General features: G+C 37.5%; 2 protein-coding genes across 2 annotated transcripts in view; one reads left to right on the top strand and one right to left on the bottom strand.

Annotated features, from left to right (window-relative positions):
• The window catches only part of GTF2F2 (general transcription factor IIF subunit 2), a 149,583-nt gene that overhangs the window by 108,277 nt on the left and 26,686 nt on the right, over window positions 1-14,620 (top strand). Inside the window, exon 6 of the mRNA XM_021697863.2 lies at window positions 8,641-8,740. Within this exon, the coding sequence (XP_021553538.1) occupies window positions 8,641-8,740 (100 nt within the window). The remainder of the gene's footprint in view (window positions 1-8,640; window positions 8,741-14,620) is intronic.
• LOC110587617 (serine/threonine-protein phosphatase 6 catalytic subunit-like) lies at window positions 9,552-11,033 on the bottom strand. Its single transcript, XM_044913547.1, has one exon. The coding sequence runs from the start codon at window positions 11,014-11,016 to the stop codon at window positions 10,099-10,101; it is 918 nt and encodes a 305-aa protein (XP_044769482.1). The 5' UTR covers window positions 11,017-11,033; the 3' UTR covers window positions 9,552-10,098.

Consider the following 14,620-nt stretch of genomic DNA (forward strand, 5'->3'; position numbering starts at 1 on the left):
AGGTTGACTAACTTGTCTGAGGTCATACCTGGTGGTAGGACTGGAACTTCAGACTAGTCTGGTTTCAGACCCTGCCATATCATGCATGGTATGGTACATTCTTTCTAGACTAAGCATTGTTCGAGGTCTTGCAGTATGCCATAGGTTTGCTTTTAATCTCTCATTTTTCAAATGCAAAATATTGGCATAAATCTGAATACAAAAGGTAGTTCTTCGTTGCTCTTTTATATATTGCATTATAAATATTAGTGGTCCTTTTGATAGATAAGCTTTCGCCCACACCCCTGGGAACTATACCAAGTTATTTAGGCTTTTTACTTTGACTGGAATTTGGAGAAGGGAAATAAAATGAAAACTTCTTAAAGAATGAAATTTAAGTATTTTTGTCATTCATCATCCATTGGAGTTTAGGATAATTTCATTTTTGGCATAGGAAGAATAGCTAGCTGGTCATGTATTGAGAAGTAATAAATGGTCCCTGATTAGGTAACCTTTTTTTTCCTCTCATGTATTTCTACTTTATGCCTATACTAAAATAGTGACTAGAGTATCTGATTAACAGGAAAAGCATAAGCAGCAAAGGGTTTCTTCCAGTAAATGCCATCCCTTCTTTCTGCCCCCTCTTTCCTTTCTGCCTGCCCCTCTCCTTCTTCCCTTTTCCCATCATACACACACTTAAATTGGAATCCAAACTTTCCAAGGTCAAAAGAAATTTGCTTTAATGAGATGGTATAAAAAAGCATGCCTGACTTGGACTAAGGAAAGAAAAATTATCATGGATAAGTTTCAGGTGCCCAAAATTGATAATTATTTGAACAAAACCTTCAGGCATGCATACCTTAGACATCCTGTTGTTTTCTAGACTCATAAGAACTTGTTGGTGTGTGTGCTGTCTTCCTGGCCCCCTTCCTCCAATGTGGGTGTCTGCTGTACTTGCATGCAACCAGAGTCCCAGTGACTTAGAAGTAATGCCACTGCTTTGGGTAAAGGTATCCACTGAACGAACGTGCCTTCAAGTTCGAGATAATAAGTATATTACATAAGGAAAGAATATAAGAGAAAGGAGGAACTATGTAAGATAATGATGATGTTTTGGCAGGAGGCAAGATATTTATATTTTGGACTGTTGAGTGGGGATTTTGGGTTGGTTAGCTAGCAGAGATAGATACTCTCTGAAATGCTGGTGACACACTCTTCCTGGAGCAGTGAAAATTTGGTAATAGATTGACAGTCTTACAGTGTTCCAGTGAAAAATAGAAATTAGGCAGTAATTACAAAAACAGGAACAAGACCCTTACAGAATGTCTTCATTACACTAAGTGTCATTTATTTTACCTTACTCAACACATACCCGAAACTTGTCAGTGGCTGTTGTTTCTATAAGAATCTAGGAGGAAACAGAGGCCAAATGTCAATCATTCACTTGCTGAGTGTAGGCCCCTTCTGAATACCTTGCTAGCTAATGTAATGGGTGTATTTTGGGACATAGTATATTTTCTCAAATAGCTATAAATATTTTAAATTGGGATAGTATATATATGCTTACCAACTTGAGACATCTGGATTATTTCATTATATTTAAGATGTAATTATGATATAAGTGAAGAGCACTGGACAAGGCATCTTGAATCACCCCTTCTCCGCCTGCTTCTGACAGTATGATCATGGGCAAGTCACCATTATGATAGGACTTAATTAGCAATTTGAGTTCTATTCTCCTGCAGAAGAATTCAACTCACTGTTAAGTCTTTCATCTAGTGGGAGCTGTTAGCTTGAATCATATGAAATTGTTAGTTTTATAAAAGCCAAAGAACTGTCTAATTTCTTTATTGTTTAGGAGCTATTTTTTGATTATTAGTCTGATTACTGGCTGGAATGCACTCCCCAAAGAACAATCTAGGAGAGTCTATCAGCCAGTTCAGGGATTCTCCTTAGGATAGGAACATGGGATTGGAGTTGGAGGGAATTGCTGGTTTGGCGGGGGGGGGGGGGGTTAAAGATTTTATTTATTTATTTGACAGAGAGAGGGAACACAAGCAGGGGGAGTGGGAGAAGGAGAAGCAGGCTTCCCGCTGAGCAGGGAGCCCCATGTGGGGCTCAATCCCAGGACCCTGGGATCATGACCTGAGCCAAAGGCAGACGCTTAACAACTGAGCCACCCAGGCGCCCCAAGACTAGAGTCTTGATGCAGGTGGTTATTACACCTTCTGTCATGACTTTCCTACTTCTAGTAATAATTCTTAATTCTTTGCTGCTGCTTTGCTTAAAACAAAAAGCAAACAAAACTCCTGGGATCTAGAAGGTCACAGGGCTGCAAACTAGTGACCTGGTATAGCTGGTATATGTTTTTTGGTACTGAGGGGTTAATTTTGTTTGGGGGTTGGGGTTTGCCTTTTATAAAAATTGAATTACTTGGCAGTGTTTAAATAAATGCTTTCACACCACAACCTGACTCTGCATTTTCTTGAGTAATTAGAAGATCTGGTAATACTCTGCCTGTATTCCTATGGACTAACAGTCAAGTAAGTGCTAAGGACTTATTGCCCACTTGGGATGGAGCATTTGCTCCATTTCCAGTTCACCACAGCCCCCATCTCTCACTGGTACTTCCTACTTTACTTGACAAGTTCCTGTAGATTTTTGGGTTCGTCATTCTCTGATTGAACTTCCTGCAATGATAGAAGTGTTCTTTATCTGTCTTGTCCAATATAAAATGTGGTTGGTGTGCCTGAGGAGCTAAGTTTTAATTTAATTTAAATTAATTTAAATAACTGCATTGTGCGAGTGGCTACTGTATTAGGCAGTGCAAGTAGATATGGAAAGTCTGTTTCCTACAGAGTGAAAATTAAACCTTAATATATTTTACAGTCTCTTCTCTCAAATGCCAAATCTAAATGTTAGCGTATATTGCTGCAAATCTTATGATTTGATGACCAGATTGCCATTCTCCGATTGAATGCAACCTAAAACTTTTCTTCTCTTTTATTTTCTCATTTACTCATCACAGTTATACTGCATGCCTATTCTAGGCCCTAGGGATATGAGCAAGGTTCCTGTTTTCATGAAGCTTACAAATAATTAATAAATATTTGTAAGAGACACTTAAATTACTTAATTTCATATTTGCTATCTTTAATCCTTCCAATTGCCCTGCCAGATAAGGATATAATTCAATTACTCGTCAATTGCAAGATGTAAAATTTCCTCATTGCCACTCAGATCCACATTCTAATAGATAAACGTGTGCTGCTGTTACAGTTCCTCCAAGGAGCTCTCCTGTCCTAGTCTCAGAACATTGAAACTTCCTGTTAGTGGACTGTGTTAAAACTAGATGTCACCAGAACCTTTCATATTAGTAAATCAGCTCCCCGGGCACCTTGTAATTACCACACCTGGCCTTTCTCCCAGCCTTCTGTCTGCCTGCTCCCAAGCTGGGCTTTCTTCTGAAACTTCTCTTTTGTCACCTGACTTTGGGCCAACTGTACGTGCTCTCGCTCATAGGCAGTTCCGTTGCTCCACTGCTGTTCCTGCTTCTCCTTGCCTTGAGACCTCTCTTTCTCTCACCCTACAAAATGTCAGCCTCCTTCTCCCCCCTGGAGTCACTGTTTACCTCTTTCACTGCTTTACTTTTCCCTTTAAAAATGAAATCAAAATTTTAAGAAAATACACATTCTTTTGTGAAACCTGTCATTTTAAGAATAGCATAAATTGCAATCAAATGCAGCTGTAACACAAATGACTCCTACATTGGCAGTTGCTGGTGGAAACATTTGTTGTTCAGTGTTTTTTTGTAGTTGTATAATTCTATAGTTGATAACCAGATTAGTCAAGGCAGTGTTACTTAGGGTTTTCTGCTTAAGCAAATAGCCTGCATGTATAAAGTCAGGCATTAATGTGGGATTTTTTAATATGGGTTTTGCCCTTTTCCTTTGTGATCTAATTGTCCAATAGTGGTATCATTTGTTCATTTGCTTAACAGATATTTATTGAATTATTTTTACATGGGATGCACTGTACTTACCAAGGAGGTGAATGGAGGATCTATTGACTAAAATTTGTAGACTTCTCTTCTGCAATCTGCCAATATTGAGCAAGAGAATTTGACTTTTTCCCTTTTTGTTAGATTTTACCAGTGTTCATCCTTTAAAGTATTTTGGAGATGCTTATGCTACTATTCTTTTATTTTTTTACATGGATTTTGTATTTCTGAAATATCCTAAATAATTTAAAAATCAAATTCCCGGTATAGTATATAAATCTTCATAAAGTATAATGAAGAAGATCTTTAAGTGATTTTGGTAAGAGTGATTATGGACCATGATTGTAGCCTAATGACTCGTGACATTAACTTAATAGGAATCTTTTTTTCAGTGTTGAAAAGGAAAGTGTGCCCTTCTGTATGTATGTATGTATGGATGTAATTGGGCTAGGTGTAGGCAGATTGATGGGTGTTAAGGAGAATTACTTATTTTGAACTAAACACAATGAGTTTTTTCTAATTTTTATATCAATGAGATTTTAATTAGAGGTTTGATTCTGCTATATGGCCTTTTAGGAGACTGTATAGAAGAGACCATATGCTGTTAAGGACTTTATAGATTAACTGCTTGAAACTTGAGGTAAAAGCGGGGGGGGGGAAGATCTGAGTTCCGGTTCTCTTTTTGCTTACTATAAGGAAAAAGTGGGATTGAGATAATATAGGTAAAACTTTTAACACAGTTCCCAGCACATAGTAAGTGCTCTTTAAATGTCTGTATAAATTTGTTACTGTTTTGTTAGTATTTCAGCTTTTAGGTCACGTAGCCTTTGAGCTTTTTCTTTGATGGGAAGAAGTAAGAGATAAAATTCGCTCTTTAGATAATAATTCCAGAAAGACTAGTAATTTCTGAGATGGAAGTATAGTCTAAATTGTCCTGAAGTGATGATAGTAATTAGCACTAAGTATTTTTTTAAAGATTTTATTTATTTATTTGTCAGAGAAAGAGAGCACAAGCAGGGGGAGTGGGAGAGGGAGAAGCAGGCTCCCCACTGAGCCTGGACCCTGACGTGGGACTCTACCCCAGGACCCTGGGATCATGACCTGAGCTGAAGGCAGACACTTAACCGACTGAGCCACCCAGGCATCCCATAAGTATTTTTTTTTTAATGGTTTATAAAACAAAGGTAAAACATCGTTTTTTGGGGGGTTTTTTTTAGGTGTTTTTTAGGTGTTTGGCTGCACCTAAATAATCACAGGATATGATTTTTGTGTTATGGTTTCTTGAAAATAACACCATATTTAAAATTTTTTCTGAAAAAGTTAAGACGCATTTTTTTTAAATGGTCTGGACAGTGAAACTTTTAGATTGCTCTCAGTCCAGCCTACAACCTCTATATGTACTTTGCTGTTCAGCTTTACAAACCAAATATTTCAAAATTTTATTATTTTGCACAAATGCAGATAAACCTTATTTTGACTTTGAAGGCATGTTGAGGTAAGTGATGTTTAACTAAGTACACTGTTCAGTGGTGAAATGGAGTTGCAAATTGTTCTGACACTTCATGAGATAATGTTAAATGAATTTATTTGTGTTAAGATCCCTGCCAACCTATTTTAAACTATTCAAAGTTTATTAAAGTGTTTTAAGATTTAGTTCTTTTGGGGCGCCTGGGTGGCTCAGATGGTTGAGCGTCTGCCTTCGGCTTAGGTCATGATCCCAGGGTCCTGGGATCGAGCCCCGCTTCAGGCTCCTTGCTCAGCGGGGGCCTGCTTCTTCCTCTCCCTCTACTGTTCCCCCTGCTTGTGCTCTCTCTGTCAAATAAATAAATAAAATCTTAAAAAAAAAAAAAGATTTAGTTCTTTAAAAATGTCATAATTTTCAGCCCCAAGATTAACCTTTTGAATTTTGAATCATAAGGTATCCTCTTTTAGTTAAAACAAAACTCTTGAAGTTGATGTTTTAAATCCATAATACGAAGGTTACATTTTTATATGAGCTCTTTATTTTTTAAAAAGTTAATTCAGTGTTTTCCTTTCTAAATTTAAAAGATGAGCTACTTTGAGGATAAAAATGGCATGACACTATGGATGACAGCATTGGCTTTTAGAGCTGTTGCACTAGAATTGAAATGAAAGTATGCCACCTGAACCTGAATCAGGATGCAGTGCCTGCAGATGAATTCAAGTGTAAGAGTATGACAAGAATAAGTTACCACTTATAAAAATGCACTTACCGAAATAAACGGAAACCCCAAGGAATTTTCAAATTGTGAAGTAATAGGAACAATCATTTAATGTGGGAGGAAGGAGCTAGTACATGCCTCCCTCCTTGAATGTCTCATAAGATCAAATTATGGAGTGCGATGATTGAAACAGGGAAGATAATTTAGTGGAAGCATAACAGATAGTTTACCATTTAGAAGGCCAAATCCCTGAGAACTGATTCCGGTAGGGGATAGGGCTAAGATTAGAACACAAAGAGGTGTTCAGAAACAGGCTGCCACTTGATTTTTTTTTTCCCCTCAGGGAGTTGTAGTTGTACATGCTTAGTTCTAATCCTTTGTAAACATTCCTACACCTGTCTTCACTCACTTGTTTCTTTCTTAGTCACCTTGAGATGTCTTCTCAGCTTGGAGGAGTCATTTCCACCTGATTTTTTCGCCCCACCTGTTAAAAGCATGGGCAGTCCTGCTCCAGCTTATCCTGAAGTGCACACACCAGGGTTAATGTTTACTTCATAGCAGTATGCCGTCAGTTGTCATAATACCAACCCCCTGCTCTTTTTTAGTTCTGCAGTTTATTAGTTACAGATAAGCATTTGTTTAATGTTTGTCTTCCACTAAAGCAAGTCTTTTCTTTATTGCTGCATTCCCAACCTCTGACCCGGTGCCTGGCAGAGATAGGCACCCAGTAAACATTTGCTGGATGACTGCCAGCAAGAGGCTTCTACTAAAATCTGGTCATGGCAAAGCTGCAGTCTGAAGCAGATGTGGGAGAATGGTGGATAAAGCTGGAGCGATAAGCAGGGACTAGATTCCAGAGGGATATGAAGTCATGAAGGAGCTTGTGCTTCATCCAAGAACAGTTAAAAGACCACTGAAGGAGTATAAGTCCAAGTCCATCTTTGGGTGGACATCCCCAGGATGTCCTCAAGACCTCTTGCTAGTACTTTCTTTATGGTTCACAGAAAGTATATTTGGCTCATGAAAAGCAAAGTAACATTATCTGTATGACTTATGGTTACATATACAGTAAGTTTCTAAAGACATTTCCAGAGTACTTATAATCATTTTATACTTACAATCAACATCATATGTTGAAATGTTACGGATTTATAAATAATTAGAAGAATTTAAATATGTTTCAACACAGGAATGACTATACTGAATTTGGGGATCACAGTAAAACCAAAACCTATAGTATTTATAACTTTTACATTTAAAAAAGCAGTTGCTATATATCTAAATTCTTCTGAGTATTTTGGTGTTATGTACCTAAAAGTAGGCAGAAGCAAATAGATAATTAGCTTCATGCAAGGAATAAAATAATAATGTTATAAAAACAGGTACTTTTTGGGGCGCCTAGGTGACTCAGTCGGTTAAGTGTCTGCCTTCAGTTCAGGTCATGATCCCCAGGGTCCTAGGATCGAACCCCCCTTCAGGCTCCCTGCTGAGCAGGGAGTCTGCTTCTCCCTCTCCCAGTGACCTTTCCCCCTTGCTCCTGCCCTCACAGGAGCTTTCTCTCTTTCTCTCAAATGAATAAATTTTTAAAAATTTAAAAAGGTACTTTTTATACTGCAAGTTGGGCTTTTTAAAGGAATTTTAAATGAAAATTATTTTTAGTTCCTGTTCTATTGAACAAGAGAATTTAAAGTAATACGTTTATGGCTTTTCCCTGGAGGTGGTATTTTGAGTTTTATTTTGATTTTTTTTTTTAAGATTTTATTTATTTATTAGAGAGAGACAGTGAGAGAGGGAACACAAGCAGGGGGGAGTGGGAGAGGGAGAAGCAGACTTCCCGCCGAGCAGGGAGCCCCATGCGGGGCTCGATCCCAGGACCCCGGGATCATGACCTGAGCCGAAGGCAGCCACTTAACTGACTGAGCCACCCAAGCGCCCCGAGTTATATTTTAATTTAGATGGAGGTCTGCAATAGTTCCATACCAGTGCTATCCAGTAGAAGTTTATTTGATGATGGAAATGTTCCGTATCTGTGCTGTCCAATACAGAAACCATTAGACCTGAGTGTCAGCATATTATCTTTATCTTTATCTCTTATCAAGCGAATGGAATTTTAAATTAATAACTTGATTAGGTTTATACCATATAATTTAAGATAATTCATTTTTACATGCAATTTTTTTTTTTCCAGAAATTTAAGGCTGGTTAGCTTCGTTGGTTTTAGTAATTAAGACTTGACTGTGTAGGCTAGGATTAGAAACAAGTCATAGAATTATAATGAGATAGTTATATGTTTAGCTTATGCTATGGTTTCTGCATTATAGTCATATACATTCAGTGCTTTTTTGAAGTATTATATTAAGATTGGTAGAGCTTTTGAGGTTACTTTTTATATGTTAAGTATTGAGTAAGAAGAATTATAGGAATAACTCTTCAGGTTCCACTCTAATAAGTTTGTTAATAATGCCTTCTGTTTTTCAGATTGCAAATAGAAGAATCTTCCAAACCTGTAAGGTTATCACAACAACTGGACAAAGTTGTAACAACCAATTATAAACCTGTTGCTAATCATCAGTACAATGTAAGTCTTCATGTCTTTTTTCACTCTGTTATATCTTTATTCTTTTCTGTATCATAGACTCTTCGGTTTTAAAAGGACCTTAGCCACACACCTGCTATTAAATGCTTGAGTTATCTAGACTAAGTAAGGAATCTGATGATTTACCAAGCGTGGAGAAGAGTTCACTCTGTATCCTAAGTTAAACAATGAGAAGAAGGCAACCACTGTTCAAACTACTCTTGATAAATTTTTCAAAGAAATAAAACACTTCATTTTTTGGTGTTTTTAATGTTTTAAATTACAATGTCCTTAATAAATACTAGTTTTAATACTTTTTTTCATTTTTCCATAGCTTTATAGCTAGGGATTTTTAATGTATTGACAAATTTTATAAGTCTGGAACAATAGTAATTTTTCCTGGAAAAATAGTGATTTTTCCCAGTGATTATTAAGATTGCTTTGCATAGTTGCAACTTTCACAGGCATTTTTGTGGTCTCACATTACCATGCAAAGTGAGGACTGCGTGTATAGGTATTTAAACCATTTTTATTGAAGTATATCTTACATATAACTACATATGTTATACAATACACACATATATACATATTTTGTGCTAGGCACTGTTCTGAGTGCTTCATATGATGCATTTAGTCCTCATACCTACCCTATGAAGTAGCTACCACTATCATCCTCATTTTACAGATGGAGTAACTAATAAGGACACCAAGAGGTTAGCTTACTTGAGGTCACAGAGCCAGTAATTAACCAATCCAATTGTTGAACCCAGGTAGTCTGGTTTAGGAGCCATGCTCTTTTTTTTTTTTTGCCCTTTAGACCAATTTATTTTATATCCATTTAAAATATCATTCAACAAAGGACAATGAAGTTTACAGCTGGGACAGGTATACATAACTCGAGGCATCTGCAGTCCATCGTGCCCATTGAATAACAACTTTGCTGCTGAAATTTCTTAAAACTTACCAAACTAAAACAAAAGGCTGAATGATACAAAAGGAGGAGCATTTCGGTGTAGTCTGTTCTGTCAATTGGCTTTTTAAAAAAGAGGAAACACATCCTGTTTCCCCCAGACCAGTAAATAAGCAAGAGCTACATGCAGCAGTGTGAGTATTAAGACATTTCTCAAGTCTTCTCAAATGAGTCCAAGGTGGGGATGGGATGGGGGAGAAAATTGATAGAAAAACATTGCTATAGACACCATAACAAACAATAAATTTAGATAATTTAAAATTTAAAAAAAAGGCAAGAGGCAGCATTTCAGCAGCAAAGTGCTTGATAAAAAGTATATTGTAGAGGGTAATACACAAAAGTTGGGGTAAGAAGAGGGAAGAAAAATGGGTCAGCAGGATGGGCAAAGGCCTCAAAGGAAATACGGCGTCGTCGTTCTGGGAGGAATAACACGTTCTGAATCTGGAACTGCCCGGAATAACTTTGGTTCTCTTGTATTTACATCTTTGAAGACCATGATCGAGGCAATATTTCCACAACGATAGCAGTAATTAGGAGCAGACCATACTGTTACCAGCCTCTCATCAAACATAAATTTATAGCCTTCGTGCACTAGTTGGTGTGCTCTGCAGATGAGTTTTAAGTTGTTGATATGAACAAACTCATTTGTGACCTTTGCGCCAAAAAGCCAACCTGCTCCTCGGGGACTGATTGCCCAAGTATCCACATCTTCAGGATCTGACCAAACCAGATCACAAAATGCTCCTTTATGAGGAATTTCCTGATTCCGCTCAATGGTTCGAATCTGATCCAGTGTTTTGATATCAGGAGATAAACCACCATGAACACACAAAATCTGCTCATCTATTAAAGCTGCTACTGTGAGCATGTCAAAAACTTTGGTACAGTATCTCCAGGCATTAGCATTTCCATATTTGGTTTGGCACTCATCATAAAATCCATACACTTGTGTTATCTGTCTACTCTCATGATTTCCTCGCAAAAGTGTAATACGATCAGGCCATTTAGCCTTTAGTGCAAGAAGGTAAGTGAAGGTCTCCAAACTATAGTAACCTCTGTCTACAAAATCACCCATAAGTATGTAGTTTGTGTCAGGAACCTGACCTCCAGTTCTGAATAGTTCACAAAGGTCATAAAACTGTCCGTGTATGTCTCCACACACTGTTACTGGTGTCGATACTGGCTGGACATTTGACTCTTCTAAGAGGAGGTCACAAACATAGTCACATAGCCGCTTCAGGTCATTCTCCGGTAGGTACTTGCACAGCCGCGCTATCTCCACATACTTGTCCAAGTCTAGGGGGGCCATTTTAGAAATAACAAGCCCCGACGGCTTCGGCGGCAGCGGCGGCGGCTCTAGTAGCGGCGGCGGCAGCAGCGGAGGCCCAGGAGCCATGCTTTTAATTAACCACTATGGTGCGTTGCTGCAGGTCATTAGAAATACTAAAAGGGCTAAGGATTTGGGGTCTTGAAATACCTGTAATGTAAGGAAAAATGTGATGATTTTCTGAAAATACAATGAAACCTGAGTTAAGTCAAGTAACAATTAACAGTTAATATCTTGTGTCCTACTTTGTTGCTTAATATTTCTCTTGAAACAATGTTTAGAAAGAAATAATCCCTTTTTTAAGACTGGCCTTGAGTATCCAGATTTAGGTGTCACAGATTAGTATTTGTCAGACCACTACTTTACGATATTTGAGTTTCTTATGGTTATTTTACATGAGAGCAAATGCCTACAGAGCCAAGCAGGCATCTTTGGTGAGCAGAGTGCTGAAATTTAAGAAGGTAAAATGGAAGGGACTAGTGAATGATGAACTGGAGTGCACATGCCCCTTCTTAAAAACATTCAGATTTTTTAAATTGCTATGCTATGTGGATTACATAAAGTAAATCAAAGTTCATTTGCATCCAGCCAAGCTCTCATTTTACAGCCTCTGGTAAAGATAAAAGTCTACCTTTTTGGCTTCTTCTTTATCACAGTGAGGACAAGAAAGACCATACTTTCCATAAACTATAAAGAGATACAACCTTTTAGAGAGAAGTTTAGTAATTTGTGTCGAAAGCACTATAAAGAATATATCCTTGACCCAGCAGTCTTTTATCTAAGAATGTATCACAGAAAGACAAGGGCCCAAAGGTAGATATACAATAGCATTTCTCTCTGTTATTTAAGACAGGCAAAGATTGGAAACAAATGTCCAAAATTAAGATTAAATACTTTAACATTATTTTTGGATGATAGGAGCTAGAATTATTTTATCCTAATTTTCTTCTTTATAAAGTCTTTTTGAATTGTTGCAATCATCATAGTGAGTATGTATTGTCGAATTGTTACAGTGGGCAGTAAAGCTTTTTTGTTGGAATAAGAAAAGTAAGAAAGCTAGGAAAGAGTGTTAGTGCCGGGCCATGATGAGCTGCTCCCACCATTGATGAGGCAAAAGGAAAATCTGTCTTGGGTCAAGCAGAGCTGGCATTAGCTAGTATCAGAGTCACATTCCTTTATTTATTTATTTATTTATTTATTTATTTATAAAGATTTTCTTTATTTATTTGACAGAGAGAGAGAGCACAAGCAGGGTGAGTGGCAGGCAGAGGCAGAGGGAGAAGCAGGCTCCCCGCAGAGCAGGGGGAGCCCGATGCGGGACTCGATCCCAGGACCCTGGGATCATGACCTGAGCCGAAGGCAGTCGCTTAACCAACTGAGCCACCCAGGCGCCCCAGAGTCATATTCTTAGTGATCCTCGCACTATATCCAGTTGGCAGATGTAGAAGATGAACTCCCAATCTCATATTTTTAGGATGTTTTTATATTTTCTTTTTACTACTAAAGCAAGTTTAAATACATTGTATTCTGAACTCCATGTTAGGATGTAACGCTGTACCATCCACTTTAAAGATTTTTTAACATTAAGTGGCAGGTTAAGGTTGTCATGGCATCAGTGAGTCATTATACTAATGTAGTTATTAGCAATGAGCCATATAGTAATCTTTCAAAAGATTTTGTTTATAAAAATAAAGATTGACTATAAGCTATCATACTGCATTATTTGAATGTTTTGTCAATTTTTTCCACCATGGGAGTGTATTCAGAATGAATGGAAGCACCTGCATAGCTTTTAAAAACATATTCACTATTATAGTATAATATCAACTATAGTAAGAGTATAAAGCTTTTGTTATTTTTATCAGAAGGAAGCTTTGATTTATTAAAAGATTGAGAAACATCAACATAATTCAATGAGGATGACTTAGAGGTTACATAATCAAGACATTCTATAAAAATTTTAAATCCAGGGCGCCTGCGTGGCGTTAAATCGTTAAATGTTGAAATGTGATTTTCAGTTTTACCAGGTGAAATATATAAAGCCTGGTATTTCATTGTAACAGTTGAGGTTCTTTGAATACAATGTTTAGGATAAACATACGGAAAAAAATTTCTACAAAAATTGAAAGAGGGCATGGAAAATAGCATATGTATTTGTAAAACTATATCCCTGCATTTGATCAGAAAGAACCCACCTTGCATTTACCCCCAAAACCTTTTCCACCCACCTATGGCACATAAATAAATTTACATATACAGTTGACCCTTGAACAATTCGGGGGTTTGGGTCACTGGCCCCCCCGCTTACACACCCAGTCAAATCCATGTTATAACTTTTGACTCCCCAAAAACTTAACTGGAAGCCCTTCTGGTAATATAAACAATCAGTTAACACATTTTAAATGTTATATGCATTATATACTATATTCTTACAATAAAATAAGCTAGAGAAAATAAAATGTTATTAAAAAATAATTCTCTTCTACAAGGAAGAGAAAATACATTTATAGTATTGTATTGTGTTTATTGAAAAAAAACACGCTGGGGCAATAAACTTAAAAAATCCACACAGTGCAAACCTGTGTTGTTCAAGGGTCAACTGTATGTAGAATATATATGTAATCATCTCTTAATATTTGAACTCCCACTTTGTACATGGAGCTCTTCTAAGCATTAAATTCAAATTTATCTCTTTAGTTCACAGACTATCTGGGATGTAATACCTACCATACTTGCCATTCAGAAAGTATTTATTGGACCAAACAGAATATATGATTAGCATTTTATTTTAGAATGCTCTTTCCTTGCAAGCTTGGCCCTGAAAATTCTTGCCTTACCTATAGGATATGACCTGTTAGGTTTCTCTGTAAATGGTTTTCTTCTGCCTTAAATCTTCATTACATTTCTGAAACTACTAGTTCATCTAGGTCAGCATTTACCAAAGTAAGTTTTGAAACACTAACCTTGGGGCACCTGGGTGGCTCAGTCAGTTAAACATCTGTCTTCGGCTCAGGTCATGATCCTTGGGTCCTGGGATTGAGCCCTGGGTCGGTCAGGTTCCCTGCTCAGTGGGGAATCTGCTTATCCCTCTGCCTCCACCTGGTTGTGCTCGTGCGCTCTCTCTCTTTCTCAAACAAACAAACAAATAAATAAATAAAATCTTAAAAAAAAAAAAAAAACAAACACACACCAATCTTATGAGAGTCTTCTTGAAAAAAGGAGTTAAAAGAACTCGTAGAGGGCGCCTGGGTGGCTCAGTTGGTTAAGTGACTGCCTTCGGCTCAGGTCATGATCCTGGAGTGCCGGGATCGAGTCCTACATCGGGCTTCCTGCTAGGCGGGGAGTCTGCTTCTCCCTCTGACCCTCCTCCCTCTCGTGCTCTCTGTCTCTCATTCTCTCTCTCAAATAAATAAATGAAATCTTTAAAAAAAAAAAAAAAACGACTTGTAGATTCTGATTGTATCCTCTTCAAAATGGACACTTTAATATATTGAAATTAGGGGCCTTGGAATTTGTTTAATCCTCTATTCTGCAAACATTTGAACATTAAATTCCCCTTCCCCTGTCCTTTGTAGTAGTAAAAGCA

Source organism: Neomonachus schauinslandi, chromosome 3, assembly GCF_002201575.2.
Source record: "Neomonachus schauinslandi chromosome 3, ASM220157v2, whole genome shotgun sequence".
NCBI lineage: Eukaryota > Metazoa > Chordata > Mammalia > Carnivora > Phocidae > Neomonachus > Neomonachus schauinslandi.